We start from the raw sequence: 14,737 nt of genomic DNA on the forward strand, positions 1-14,737 counted from the left end.
TGAATACTTTTCTTCAGTATTCACAACTGAGAGGGACCTAGTTGTAGAGGAGGACATTGTGAAACAGGCAAGTAGGCCAGAGGAGGTTGATGTTAGTAAAGAAGATGTGCTAGGAATTCTGAGGAAGTTGAAGATAGATAAGTCTCCCGGGCCTGATGGGATTTATCCAAGGATTCTATGGGAAGCGAGGGTCGAGATCGCAGAGCCTTTAGCAATGATTTTTTCGTCCTCACTGTCCACGGGTATAGTGCCGGAAGATTGGAAAGAGGCAAACATCATTCCCTTGTTCAAAAAAGGGAACAGGGATAACCCCGGAAATTACAGGCCAGTTAGTCTTACGTAAGTGGTGGGAAAATTATTGGAAAGCGTTCTGAGAGACAGCATTTATGATCACTTGGAAAGGCACAGTTTGATTCATGATAGTCAGCATGGATTTGTGAGGGGTAGATCATGCCTCACAAACCTTATTGAATTCTTTGAAGAGGTGACCAAACACATGGATGAAGGTAGAGCAGTGGATGTGGTATACATGGATTTAAGTAAGGCGTTTGATAAGGTTCCCCATGGTAGGCTCATGCAGAAGGTAAGGAGGCATGGGATAGGGGGAAATGTGGCAGATTGGATTCAGAATTAGCTGACCCTCAGAAGACAAAGGGTGGTAGTGGATGGAAAATATTCAACATGGTGCTCAGTTACAAGTGGTGTACCACAAGGATCTGTTCTGGGTCCTCTTTTGTTTGTGATTTTTGTAAATGATTTGGATGAAGGAGTGGAAGGGTGGATTAGTAAGCTCGCGGACGATACGAAGGTGGGTCACGTTGTGGACAGTGCGGAGGGCTGTTTTAGGTGACAAAGGGACATTGATAGAATGCAGAGCTGGGCTGAGAAGTGGCAGATGGAGTTTAACCCCGAAAAGTGTGAGGTGATTCATTTTGGAAGGACAAACTTGAAAGCAGAGTACAGGGTTAACGGAAAGTTTCCTGGCAGTGTGGAGGAGCAGAGGGATCTTGGGGTTCATGTTCACAGTTCCCTGAGAGCTGCCACCCGGGTGGATGGTGTGTTAGGTTTCATTAATAGAGGGATTGAGGTCAAGTGCCGTGAAGTTATGCTCCAGCTATACAAAAGCCTGGTTCGGCCACGTCTGGAGTATTGTGTCCAGTGCTGGTCACCTCATTACAGGAAAGATGTGGAAGCGTTAGAAAAGGTGCAGAGGAGATTTACCAGGATGTTGCCTGGAATGGAGGGAAGGTCTTACGAGGAAAGTTTAAGAGAGCTAGGGCTTTTCTCTTTAGAACAACGAAGGATGAGAGGTGACTTGATAGAGGTGTACAAAATGATCAGAGGTGTAGATAGAGTAGACAGCCAGAGACTTTTTCCTAGGGTGGAGGTAGCTTTTACGAGGGGACATAGTTTTAAAGTGAAAGGAGATAGATATTGGGGAGACGTCTAAGGTAGGTTCTTTACTCAGAGAGTGGTAGGGGCGTGGAATGCATTGCCGAAGAGGATAGTGGAGTCGGCCTCATTAGGGGCATTTAAGCAGCTATTAGATAGGCATATGGATGATAGTATAAGGTAGCGGTGGAGGTTAGATAGACCTTAGGTTTACGGGAAAAGTTCGGCACAACATTGTGGGCCAAAGGGCCTGTGCTGTGCTATACTGTTCTATGTTCAATGTTCTATGTTCTACACACTTCCAGCTGCTACTATACAACTGGTGTGTTAAATCTGAGACATCACAGAATCACGTCAATGCCAACGGAGGGCATTTGGCCCTCTGTGTCTGCACCAGGTCTCGAAATGAGCGTTCAAATAGTGCTATTCCCCTAGTTTATCCACATAACCCTGTACATTCTTCCTTTTGAATGCCCCAATTGAATATGCCTTCACCACACTCCCAGACAGTGCATCCCAGATGGTAACTATTCCCTAGGTGAAAACATTTTCCCTCGTATCACCATTATTTCCTTGGCAATTACCTGTGCCATCTCTTTCTGGGTCCTTTCATGAGTGGAGTGAAGATTTCTTCACCTGTTCTGGCTAGATGCCTCGTGATTTAGAATATCTCTAACCAATCTCCTCTCAGCCTTTCCTTCTCCAAAGTACATAGCCTCAGTTTCTCCTGTAGTTCCCTATCCTGGAATGATTTTCATGAATCTTTTCTACATTCTCTCAAAATGCTTCCATGTCCTTCCAGAATGTAGTGCTTGGAATTCAACGTAATACTCTAAAATGTGGGTTGTACCTCTGTGTCCGTCCACCCAAAACTAATTATTTCACACTTCTCCACGTCAATCCTCTTTTACCACTTGGTTGTCCATTCCATCACCTTGCCTATGGGCTTCTAAGTTCTATATTATCCTTCTTGCAGTTCACAATGTTTCCAATTTATCTATCGTCAGCAAATTTTGAAATTCCACAAAGCAATTCTCTCAAAATTCATTGTCAGTTTCCTTTTTTGTTTCTCTCAGATCTGTCCTGAATCCTGAATGAATTCCTGGATTTTTATTCCACACAAATGTGGCATCTAATTACACAAAGGTAAGTGATACTGTCAAGCATATCAGCAACCGAGGCAGTAGAGTCTTGATCCACTTCCAGGTGTATGAGAGATCCATGTTTATCCTATACTCTCACCTGGAGTCCTCCCAAATCAACGTAATAGGCTGCTGTGATATTATCTAGGATCCTCATAATTGAATATACATTCATTAAATCTTCTTGTAGCCACATCTGTTACACAGAAGACAACCACAGCCCGTAAAACCTTTCCACAGTTCTGAAATTCTCCAGTTTCAGCAACATACTCTGTAAATATTCCCCATAGTCTGTCGAATTTGGTCACATCTTTTGTGTAGCAAGGTGACCAGAACTGTACACTGTAGTGTAGTTGTAGTCGTAGTGTAAATCATGCCAAGAGGCAGAAGCATTTGCAGATGGAGCTTAACTCTCTACCAATTCTGAGTTACTCCCAGTACCACAGTCTGAAGAGCACGGACAGAAATAAAATGTGTTTTGAAGCAAGAGGCATCACAAGCTGGAAAATTAAATAACAAGATTTGACCATAAAAATTGGGGCATACTTTAATACAAGAAATTTAAGAAATATGGTGGATGAGTTGAGAGCACAGTATAAGTTAAAGACATTGTCATCTTTACTGAGACATAGCTGGGCAGGAATAGAACAGCAACATTTCTGGCACCAGCATTTTCAAATTGAGGGAGAGGATGAAAGGCAAAAAAAGGAATGGGAGATCGTGTTGTTGATTAATTACTGAGGAGGGATGATTTAGTGGAAGGATCATTTATTTGTTCAATTTCCCTAATTCCAATTCACTCAGTGGGTAATGGAGGTCGGGAACTCACTGACTGACAGGAAGGTAGAGAAAGAAACCTTCATCACTTTCAAAACGTGCTTGATCAGATAGTCTGTGTCTCTGTCTCTGTCTGAGTGGGTCACGCTGTATGTCTGTTGCTACAGGAGTATATTATTGCATATGTGTGTCACCTGTGTGCCTGTTGTTCTGTATTCCCATATCAATGTGTGCGCGTGTGTGTATATGAGCATGTTGCAGTATGTGTGCTTTTCAGAGTGTGGCACAGTGTCTCTGTATTATAAGTGTTTGTGTGTCACTTTGTGTACATGAATCACTGTCTATCTTTCTGTGCCTGAGTGTGTGTCATTGTTTGTCATCAGTGTATTTCATTGTATTTCACCATCTTCTGATACAGTGCTACCACAAGCATTCTAGCGGTGCAGTGGTAGTGTCCCTATCTCTGAGCCAGGAGGCCTCGAATCAAGTACCACCCGTTCCAGAGGCGTGTAATAACATCACTGACCAGATTGACTGGAACATTATATAATGCAACCTTCTGCTAAATGCTTGATGCTGCAACTCTAGTGGAAGGGAAAAATCATCAGGGACTCCATAAGACTGATCAATGAGAACTGACAAAAGCAGCAACACAGTCACAACTTTACAGCAGAGATAGATAGCAGCGTATTGCTTAACACAACTCTTGGGAAGCTCGTAAAGATTTTGATAAAGTTTGAAGCCATTTGAAACACTTTTTAGGGATGATTGGGAAAGAAGATTGCAACAGATACAGTTAAAGGATTTCAGAAATTATAGATAATTGAGCATTTGGGAGGAGGGAGAATGTGGAATTTATTTTAAAGGAGTGAGCGTAACTATAGACTCAAGACATTTACAGAAAAGGAGGTCATTTAGCCCATCATATCCATGTTGGTCAAAGATCTAACTGCATTACTTGAATTTTCCAGTTTTTGGCCCATAACCCTCCTCTTAGACTTCACCTTACATCTCTGCCCTCTGGTTACTGACCCCAGTATTAATGGGCAAGGTAGCTTCCTATCCACCTTTTCTATGCCTCTCATAAATGTCTCTCAGCTCCCCTCTCAATTTTACTTCTCCAAGCAAAAAAAAAATAAACTACAGCTCGTCCAATCTTCACTCAACTCCGACCCTCCAGTCCAGATAGCATCCTAGTATATCTCCTCTGCGACCTCTCCAATGAAATCCCACCTTCCCATAACGTGGTGACCAGAACTGCACACAGAACTCCAGTTGTCACCTAACCAGTTTTGTCAGCTTCTGCATAATCTCCTTACTCTTCTACTTTATGTCTCACCTAATAAAAGCAAGTGTCCCACAGATCTTCTTAACCACCTAATTTGCCTGCTGTGCAACTTTCAGAGATCTGTGGATCTGCACAACAAGGTCCATGTGATGTTCAATACTTTCCAGGCTCCAACTAAAGACAGCCATAGTCTAATCCCTGTCTTGCTAGCCCTGCCAAGTTTTCAGGTGGAATAGGATTTGCCACTGTTCTGCCCACCTGAGCAGTCATTGACATGCTCCTGCAGTTTACAGATGCTGTCTCGCTATTTACAAAGCTAGGGAGGATGGAGAGTTGGGGAGGTTATCAAAGCTAACGTGGGTCAGCAAAGAGTGGGAAAGGATCACCTTTTAAGATACTGTACTTGGAGGGGTTAGGGACGTAGGCAGTAGAGATTTGGATGAGATAACAGAGTGTAGACCTGGATGAACACAGCAGGCCAAGCAGCATCAGAGGAGCAGGAAAGCTGACGTTTTGGGTCTGGACCCTTCAGCTTGGATGAGTTGAGTTTTGTGGAGGGTAAAACGTTTTGGGGGTGGTGGTTGGAGAGCCAATGATACTTAAACACCACCAAGAGACACCAGGATCATTCACAATTATCTTTATTAACACAGCTGTGAAACATTCATGAAAACAAACAGCTAAATTCAGTCTAAGCAAAATGACTGAACCAGTCCATAGTCTAGTGCAATGATATTTTAAGTGCTGGAGAATCAGGGTTTACAGCCTGGATATTAATTCCAATACTGTTTACAAACATTTGATCTCATTCAGAAAAAGTGCCATTTAGATTAAATTATCTGGTTACAGAATCTATGAGGTTACTGTAAAATGAGTGGCTGCAGATCACTTATCATAATGGGGTGGAGGGGGAATCAAAAAGAACTGAGTTATTAAGACATTTAAAAAGAAACATGACTATTCCAACAGTTTAGCTTGGAACCCAGCATCAGCACTCATGACTCATGGCCAATGCATGCCAATTAATAATGTTAATCTTTGATATAAAATTCATGTCGTTCATCCTTCAAAGCAATTAGCATGGTATAAAAATCACTAGCAGTGATTTCAATAGTAAAAGATCGGTCAGGCTGAGCATTGGGGTGCAGTACAATATACTGCACCAATCCCACTCTTACACTCAGTCAACTCAGTTCACACATGATCATAAATTAAAATCTGGAAGGATTTTCCACCAGGCTCATGTTTGGCTTGGTGTCATCCAAATTATTTTGTCCAGAAGCAAACTGTCCTCAGCTCATCAAGCAGGGAGATGTGCAAGGCACATCTTAAAACACACAATGGAAAATAAAAATCATAATCAACCTGATTGTAAATTTAATCCAAAACTGTTAGAGGCACTAACTGAGGTCCAGACTGGGTCACCTCAATTTGGCTCAGAGATAACAAGAGAAACCCAATTCCACCACACCCCACCCCAACCCCCCAACCCCATCATCTCCAAGGCACATGTTAAAGACAATTCAGACACAGACACAGGTTGTTGCGTTCACAGTGTGGATACATCCAGCAGTATGCTCCAAGGGGTGGCTTCATGCAGACGTCAGGCCCCGCTGCTATCATCAGCCTCCTCCGTGAACAGGTTGAAGTGCCAGAGTGCCAATTCATTTCTCCACACCCCACCCCCACGCCCCCAACACTAAATGAGGCTAGGAGGGAAGAAGCTGTTCCCCCTTGTTCAATCACTGGCTACCTAAATAATCTCAAAGTGCAATCACAGTTGGACACCAGAAACAGAGAGAGAGAGAGAGAGAGACACAGAGTACAGAAATCAGATTGATCATGAGGTCTCCGAACATAGAGAATCTTCCCAATTTCTTTTCGTTTTTGCAACGAGTATGGGGTGTTATAAGTGTTCTCCTCAGGAAAATCTTAACCAACACCCACCCTTCCTGCATTCACATCCCCATTTTCCAATCCCACCCTGAAATTTTTACTCAATTGGAAGTCACTCAGCTCAGAGCTAGTAAAAGGTAAAGTCACTGTAGTGGCAGAGAGGCTGGTCCCTCATTAAAGAGGGGTGACTATAGTGGTGTAACCCAAGGGTCACCACATCTCAAGTGAGGGCCAAGTTGAAGAGGTGGGGCCTTCAGTGCAACCTTATCTGGTGCAGGAATTGAACCTGTGCTGTTGGTGTCACCCTGCATTGCAAACTAGATGTCCAGCAGCTGAGCTAACCAACAAGGTTATCATTGAAGGTCCTGTTTTAAATTAAACATTTAATTTTTTTTAAAAATTGGATTTTATGCCAATCAGGAATTCACCAGAATTGTGTGTAAAGCATGTTTAAACCCAGCAGTAAAATCACAGCCCAGGAAAATGCCAAGATTGATATTAATACTACAAACCAGTTCCACAACCATTACCATCACATGGAAGGAGATTTGAGGGATGAACAAGAGTTTGAACAAAATGTTCTTAGTTGGATAAGTTGCGTTAAAAAAAAACACCAGTTTTCACCCCGAAGGATGGGCTTCAGGGTACCGTTTTGGAGATGGGGAGGGAGAGAAGGGTATATGGGGAAAGAGGGAAATGATGGTTCCTTCAGTGATGTATGAAAACTCAGTGAAACTAAACCACTAGTGCTGGGCAGTAAAGCTGGTGACACCAGGGCTGTGAACATTAGTCAGCAGTACAGGCTCTTAACCAAATGGTCTCAATAACAGGGAATGAGGGAGCCCCCTCCTCACTTATTCCCTCACTGGCAGATGATGAGCATATCCTGTGAACAAATCATCTCAAGAGAGAGACAGACAAAAGAATAAAAAAATAGTCAGAAGGATACTGTTTTCTCTTGTCGCACGAAAAAAAATTCAGATGGGAGACATCTGAAGCTGTCAGCGAGTCAAATTGTTGATGGAGCCCAAGACCAACTTTAACCTTTCGGCTGGATTTTGTTTGGCTTTTAGAATACATTCAGAAATTTTGTTCCATCCTTTGAAAGGTGGAAGGTTACACTGAAAGAACACAACTGTCCCAGCCTCCCCCGAAAAGGCTGTAGAAGCAAAAGGATTTGATATCCAGTGAATGTTATTAGAGTTCAAGATTGTGTGGTTGAGTGGGGTGAAGGGGGAGTCAAACATCAGAGTACTGCAGATGCTCAATTAACAGCTGACTGATCTTGCCACCCCCACCCAAGTACACAGTCACCAAGATCAGAGTGCAGACTTCAAAAATCATTCCCTTTTTGTTGCTGTTCACCAAACTCCAGCTATTGTTGTTCCGTTTGCTGCACAGAATGCCTCACTTCTTCCACCAGAATAGAACCAGGCAGTTCCACAATAATGGACTCGCTGTCAGACAACCTCTTCTACCCCCCCACAGTATGACTGATCTGAACAAAGAAACAAAGCCAATAGCCGCAGTACTGAGATGCTACTTCACACCATCACCTTCCCTCTAAAACTCACCAGCATGCAGAGAGTTAATAAAGGCAGAGACTGGAAAAGGCTTGGCATTCACCGAGCTGCAGATCAGATCCAGCTACAGTGGCCCCTGGAAGGGTACGTGGGACCAGCACCGCACACTGACCCCTCTCCTCCCCACCCCAGATCCATCCTCACTCTTGTCCCTATGTTGATCCCACTGGAACCACATGTAATATGGTGGTTTCAACGAAGATGTTGTACAAACAGTTCTGGTGACATAGTCGTCATTATACAGGGGTCTGATCACCATTCTTGTCATAGGCCTGTCTTCATTTCGTGTTTCTCTGCTAGCCCCAACTTGGCTCAATTGTACACAATCATTTAAAAGGCTAGGGCATAAAGCGACCCCTACACTTCATATCTGGGGATACTGAGAACAAGAGGGGAAGGCCAAAGACATAGAAGGAGAGGGGGAAGGAGAAGGCAAGACAAAGAAGCAAGAGGAGGAGAACAGAGGGAGGAAAAGAAGAAAGAGAGAGGAAGTAGGTGCTCAAAAAAGGTAAGGGGGAAAGGGAGGAAATTGGAGAGGGAGGTATGGAAGGGAGGAGACAGGCAAAGCGGGAGGGAGGAAGTGAAAATGCACATTAAGAAAAAGATGGCATATAGGAGGAAGTGAAGTTTCACATTGGTGCTGTCTCAGGGCCACACATCAAGGACTTCCTGCCTGGTTCTGGCTGCTGTGAGCCCATCCATATTCCGAGGGCTCGGTTTGGTTTTATAACAAGAGAAAATCTTTCCGTAATGGAGGATGGTACATGTGGGTAAATTGTTTGTTTAGGCCACAAAAAACAATTAGAATATTTTTCTACTGAAAAAAAAAGAGAGCAGAAGTAGGTCTAGTATCCATTCAAATGAGTGAGAGAGAGGTTGAGTGTGAGAGGAAATGACAGCAAAAGAGAGAGAGAAAAAAAAAAGAGAGAAAAAGAACGAGAGCAAGAGAGAGAAAGGAGAGTGAAAGTGTACTTAATTTGATATCATTTTCTTCAGGGAAGAAAAGTCACTTTTTCAAAAGGCACAAGTGGTAAATAGTAACAGCAACAAATCTAATTCCCCTTGGATTAAGGCCACGGAAGACTGAGTCAACAATATTGCTGGGCCAACTATTGTTAAATAAAATCAAAGTACTACTTTGAGCAGCTGGTGGGCCCTGGAAGGCATCACTCAGCTAATCCTGGACATGGTTAATAAGGTGCCACAGTGTGAGTCAGTAGAATCCCTCTTATCAGAATTGGCAAGGGAAAAAGGGAAAAGGCAGTCGCAATAATGGGAAGACCAGAGCAGAAGTGGGAAGCAGCCCTCATATTTCTGATGTACTCCAAGAGCGGGCTGTTGATCTACACCCAGTTGGGAAGGGATGTTCCAGAAAAGGGATTCTACTGGTAGTTTTGATGCTGTCTTTTGGCTAACCCTCCCCACCACACCAACCCCCAAACCCATCCCCAAGTCAGCTCTCTTCCCCTGGCAGAAAGACAACGAATGGCGTTCAACAGTCTTAACGTCTGAAATTGCAAGCAGCTGGGAGCTTATTTCTTCTCCTTGGACTTGACAGGTTTGTTTTTCTTATTGAGAATTTTCATCAGGGATGAGGGCATGTAATAAGGCTTTTCTGCCGAGCCGTCGTTCCTCTCGAGATCCTCCACTGTTGGTGAGGACAGAGAGAAAAAAATAAAGAGGAGGGGAAAGACTGACTTGCATTCAAATAGCGCCCTGGGCACCGCAGGGTCTGCGGAGCAAACGCCCCTCAGTGAAGTGTTTTCTGAGGTGGGCTGTACAGTCGCTGCGAGGGAATTGCAACAGCCAATCAGCATGCAGCAAGCTCCACAGGAACAATCGCGTGATAGCACCCAGCATTTAAACATGCCAGGTTTTTTTTTTAAAACTTTAGTTTAATTTTATTTTAATCTCAATTCTGCACAAAAAAATTCTGACCGGAGCAAATGTTACTTACAGAAGCAGAGGAACAGTGTGTCGACGCACATGTTGTAAACACTGAAGAACCCGTGGGCTATCATATAGGACCCGACTACCACAGTCTGTGTAGGACATGGAGATAGAGGAAGTTATGTTAAATCATATCAGACTCCTTCCTCCTCCCACCCTCCCACTGTCAACTGGCAACCAACTGAAAGGTCTCGCCTTCTCCCTCCACTCAGGTTTTTGCATGTCGTTAGGCCTCTTCTGAACTGTATGATTGAGTTCTTTCTCAAAAGGGTATTAGTGAACCAGATTATTTTTTACAACAAGAAATTAAAGGGTCACAGTCACTGAACCTAAATCCTACCAGCTGCCTTGGTAGGCATTTGAACTCTGGCCCCAAAAGAATTAGCTTTGGCACATGGTTACTAGCCCATTTGATGTTAGCACTAGGCCCCCTTTCCCTGCACTGTTACACTCCGACAGTTTCATGATTTACACGTACCAGTATTGGCAGCCAATAATAATTCAGGGTAGGAGTCTGGAATGTCGGGTCAGGAATTTTTATCCTTCCAGTGAAGAAGAAAAATGCCAAAACACCTAGGGAAGGAAAAACACGAGGAGATAAGTGTATTTGTTCTTTCAAAGAAAAGGACAAATGCTGCAGAACCAAAGGCTGTGTAAAGATTACAGAGATGATCCTATGAACAAGGGGAGGATTAGTTTGTGGTGAAATTGAGAATTCTCCAGATGACAACTCCCAAACCAATAGTGTTTCATGTAGTCCTTCAACATTCCTCCTTGCCATCGACTTCCCACAATGATTACTGCATCCTCTGCTGAGAATTCCTCAGCTTTCATTTGCCCACAAAATGTCATGCATCCCCAGACCTCCAACATATCCTGAAGGGATATGGGAACAAGGGATGGCTGTTCAGCCCCTCTAAACTTCAGGTCATCCAAAACTCTGCTGGCCTCCTGTCTATCTCACAGCCAGTCCCGATCCCCCTGCCTGCTCTTGCTGACCTACATCAACTGGTGGACAAATAAAGAAGCGAGGGTGAAATGCCACTAGGTGGAGAACATCCACCTTGCAGGCAGATGGCCCACAGTGACAGCAAGTGTTTGCCACAGCCCAGTCCCCACGACCACATTGTGGCAGCCAGTCTCCTCCTTGTCCCTATTCACATCATTATACTCTCCCCAGCTCCAAATTCCTTAACAACCCTTGCCTTGCAAAAGTTGAGCAACCTCTGGTTTGACATGATTAGCACCCTGTAACAGTACAGGCTCAGTCAAAGAGTTCCACACACCACCCCAACTGTGTGAAGAATCATTAAATCCCCAGTGTGCAAGCAGGCCATTTGGCCCATCAAGTCCACACCGACCCTCTGAAAAGCATCCCACTCTGGCGCAGCCCCCTACCTATCCCAGTTACCTTATTTCCCATCGCTAACCCACCTAGCCTGCACATCCCTGTACGCTACAGACAATCTACCTAACTTACACATCTTTGGACTGTGGGAGGAAACCAGAGCACCCAGAGGAAGCCCACGCAGGCACAGGGAGAATGTGCAAACTCCACACAGACAGTTGCCCAATGGTGGAATTGAACCCAGGTCCCTGACAGAGAGGCAGCAATGCTAACCACTGAGCCACTCTTAAAAACATTGCTTCCAAACATCTCTCCTGAAGAGCCTACCTCTGATTTTTTGCATCTGTTGGTCCTAAACTCTCCAACCTGTAGGACTAATTCCTCTGCTCCATATCCGTATCTTCCAACATCCTATAAACATCCTCCTTCCCCTCATCACCATTACCCTCATTAACAAAGCCAACTTAACAACAAAACAAGTTGCTGGAAAAGCTCAGCAGATCTGGCAGCATCGGTGATGAAAAATCAGACTCAATGTTTCGGGTCCGGTGACCCTTCCTCAGAACAGGTAGTGTGTAATGGCAGACGATGTGATAACGAGGCCTGGTGTGTCGGGTAGGGGGTTGGGACATAGCGATTAGGCCCTAAAATTATTGAACTCTACATCGAGACTGGAGGGCTGCAGAGTCTACAAGCAGAAAATGAGGTGCTGTTCTTCCAGCTTGCGCTAAGCTTTGCTGGAACACTACAGCAAGCCTGAGACAGAGATGTTGCCAGGGAACAAAGTAGTGTGCTAATGTGACAGGCGACTGGAAGCTCAGGGTCTTTTCTGCAGGCAGAAAGTAGATGTTCGCTTTGTTTCCTCAACGTGGAGAAGGCCATCTCGTGAGTAGTGAATGCAGTAGACTAGATTGCAGGAAGTGCAGGTAAAGTGCTGCTTCACCTGGAAGGTATGTTTAGGCCCTTGGATACTGGGGAGGGAGGTGGTAAACGGGCAGGTGTTGCACCTTCGGTGGTTGCCAATTTAGAGCGGTCTCCAATATAACGCACACAGCAGGTTCTCAGTCCGTCAGTCCGTCTACTTACCCACACCACCGACAACAAGGAGCTTCCCGAAAAGCAGCAGCAGGTCTGTGATTTTGTCCAGCACCACCACCCTAATGGGGCAAAGCAAAAGTAAAACAGATTCGTGGTGTCACTGGCAAACATTCACACTGTAGATCAGAACATTGATACTCCAAACCTGCCCCTCTCAAACCACGACAAGGCAGCCACACCCTTCAAGATGCAGGCACTGTTTCTTCTCCTACAACCCCCAACCTCCACCCCATCCTCCCCTCCCCAAGCAGCGCAGTGCCCACCTCCCCACAGGATCTGACAGCTCAGGAGAATAGGAGAGGGTGGGGATGGTCCATGTAGGAGGGTGAGTAATTTAATCTCCGATTCCCTTTAAGAGTCATTATGGAGTGTCTGTCATTCATTCTTCCAGGCAGCATATGTTAATCCACAGCAACTGTGTTGAAGAAAGGAATTCTCTCATCTTCTCCTGTGATCATTGCTTCTTCACCACACCACTACTTACCACACCCCCCCCAAAAATATAACTGTATTTATAACGTTTAAAAGTGCATTACCTCGTAGTTCAAACTGAACATTGCATAAAATGAAATATAGACCAGTTTCATTCAATTGAGTACATGAACTGCCTCACTGCACTTACAGTTTGTATAAATATATAAAACTATACGTTTCTAGTTTGTGTAAAACATTCTCTGGTGTTTTCAGCCCAAGGGCTTTTCTCTCAGTTTTCAACCACTTGAATACTACGATGGAAGTGACCTTTGCCCATTGTGCTCTGAAGCAGCTGCCCAAGCCTGGTGCTTCCTTCAGCACATAGTCCTGGACCTTGGAAATGTGCCAGGCTACAACACTTGGTTATCAACAGCATTTTGCATTGGAAGTGGAGCAAGAGTGCCTTTCATGGAGTTGATGGACCTGCAGCTGCAGTTGGTAGTTATCTCAGCAAGCATCCTTCGTAACAGCCTCAAGGGTCTGCATCATGGGGCTACAGATGACCAACCTCAACAAAAACCACTGCTTCTCTTTGTAGACCTGCTTTGTGGAGGAACATTACAGAAAGGACAGTCCTGTGGAGGAGCCGAGTGTCCTGGCATGAAGAAAGACCTTCTCACCAGCAGCCAAGATACACTTTGACGCTTGTTTAGTCAACTTTTCCGCTCCCAGAAATCTTACTCACTTCTGTCAAAGGACAGGCCCCAAGCAGCAGCTTTCCCCTTCTCTCTCTCTCTCAATCTGATCAATGCTGGGCAAGACACAAGTCATTTTCCAATGAAGGTTCATCAAGTGAATCAAATTATTGGAAACTGTGCGAGTACAAGACTGTACACGAGGCAGAGTAAGCAAGAGAAAACTAAAGTGCGGATTAGAGGGACAGCTCAAACACCAGGCGCAAAAAGCGAGAGAATACACGACAGGGAAACAAAGAGAGACGGAAAGACAGCGTGCAAGAGAAAGTGCATGAGAGAGAGAGCAAACATGAGACCTGGACATAAGATTGGATGAATTGACTTCCAACCACCCATCCTCCCTCTCACAATTGCAACACTCCCCCATCTCCACTCTCACCCTCAGATGTAACATTAAGACACAGAGTTCGATTTCATAGATTTCAGCAGCGTTCACTTACCTGACCACATTCCTCATCAACAGCTTGAATGCATTCTTGGCTGACACACAGAAATTCTTACCGTAGACAGCAATCTATAATGAGACAGAGACAAAAGGTGATGAATCACCTAGGAACCACTCCGTAATGAGAGAGGTTATTTACTATTGCAGCCATCCCCCTCACTCACCATGATATAGGCATTACGATTTAGGAACTTGATAAATTTCTCTAGGCACCAGAAGCAACACTTAAGACAACACAGCAGGAATTTGGTAAAGGGATTATGATAATCTGCAGGAAAAAGAGGAGCAACATTGAGATATTAGGAAAGCCACAAACTATTGGAGATCAAACTTTTTCAGGATTTTAAAAACAAGTAACAACCGGTTTCCACCAGGAGGAGGTTGTGTTTCAGAAAATACAATTGGCAAACAATCCATGGGTAGAGATGAAGAAACCTTATTTTAACAAAAGGCCTCTATCAAATCCCTCCAGCCTTTGGTTTTCACTCAATACTGTCCTATAATGCCATTAAACTTAACTGTAGTTTGATCCAAGGCCACTCCAAAATAAAGCATCCACCAACCTGATTTTTAATTTTTTTTTTTATATACATCAACCCATTTAATTGGGCCTGTTATGACACACCTCCAGCACAAGTGGGACTTGAAC

General features: G+C 44.3%; 1 protein-coding gene across 1 annotated transcript in view; it reads right to left on the minus strand.

The window, feature by feature from the left end:
- Positions 1–6,094: 6,094 nt before the first annotated feature.
- The window catches only part of slc44a4 (solute carrier family 44 member 4), a 73,366-nt gene continuing 64,723 nt past the window's right edge, over positions 6,095–14,737 (minus strand). Inside the window, exons 17-22 of the mRNA XM_048616553.1 lie at positions 14,253–14,356; positions 14,084–14,157; positions 12,463–12,533; positions 10,507–10,601; positions 10,036–10,120; positions 6,095–9,726 (exon numbers count right to left, since the gene is read on the minus strand). Of these exons, the coding sequence (XP_048472510.1) occupies positions 9,611–9,726; positions 10,036–10,120; positions 10,507–10,601; positions 12,463–12,533; positions 14,084–14,157; positions 14,253–14,356 (545 nt within the window). The 3' untranslated portion in view covers positions 6,095–9,610. The remainder of the gene's footprint in view (positions 9,727–10,035; positions 10,121–10,506; positions 10,602–12,462; positions 12,534–14,083; positions 14,158–14,252; positions 14,357–14,737) is intronic.

Source organism: Rhincodon typus, chromosome 35 (genome assembly GCF_021869965.1).
Source record: "Rhincodon typus isolate 14 chromosome 35, sRhiTyp1.1, whole genome shotgun sequence".
NCBI classification, from domain to species: Eukaryota; Metazoa; Chordata; class Chondrichthyes; order Orectolobiformes; family Rhincodontidae; genus Rhincodon; species Rhincodon typus.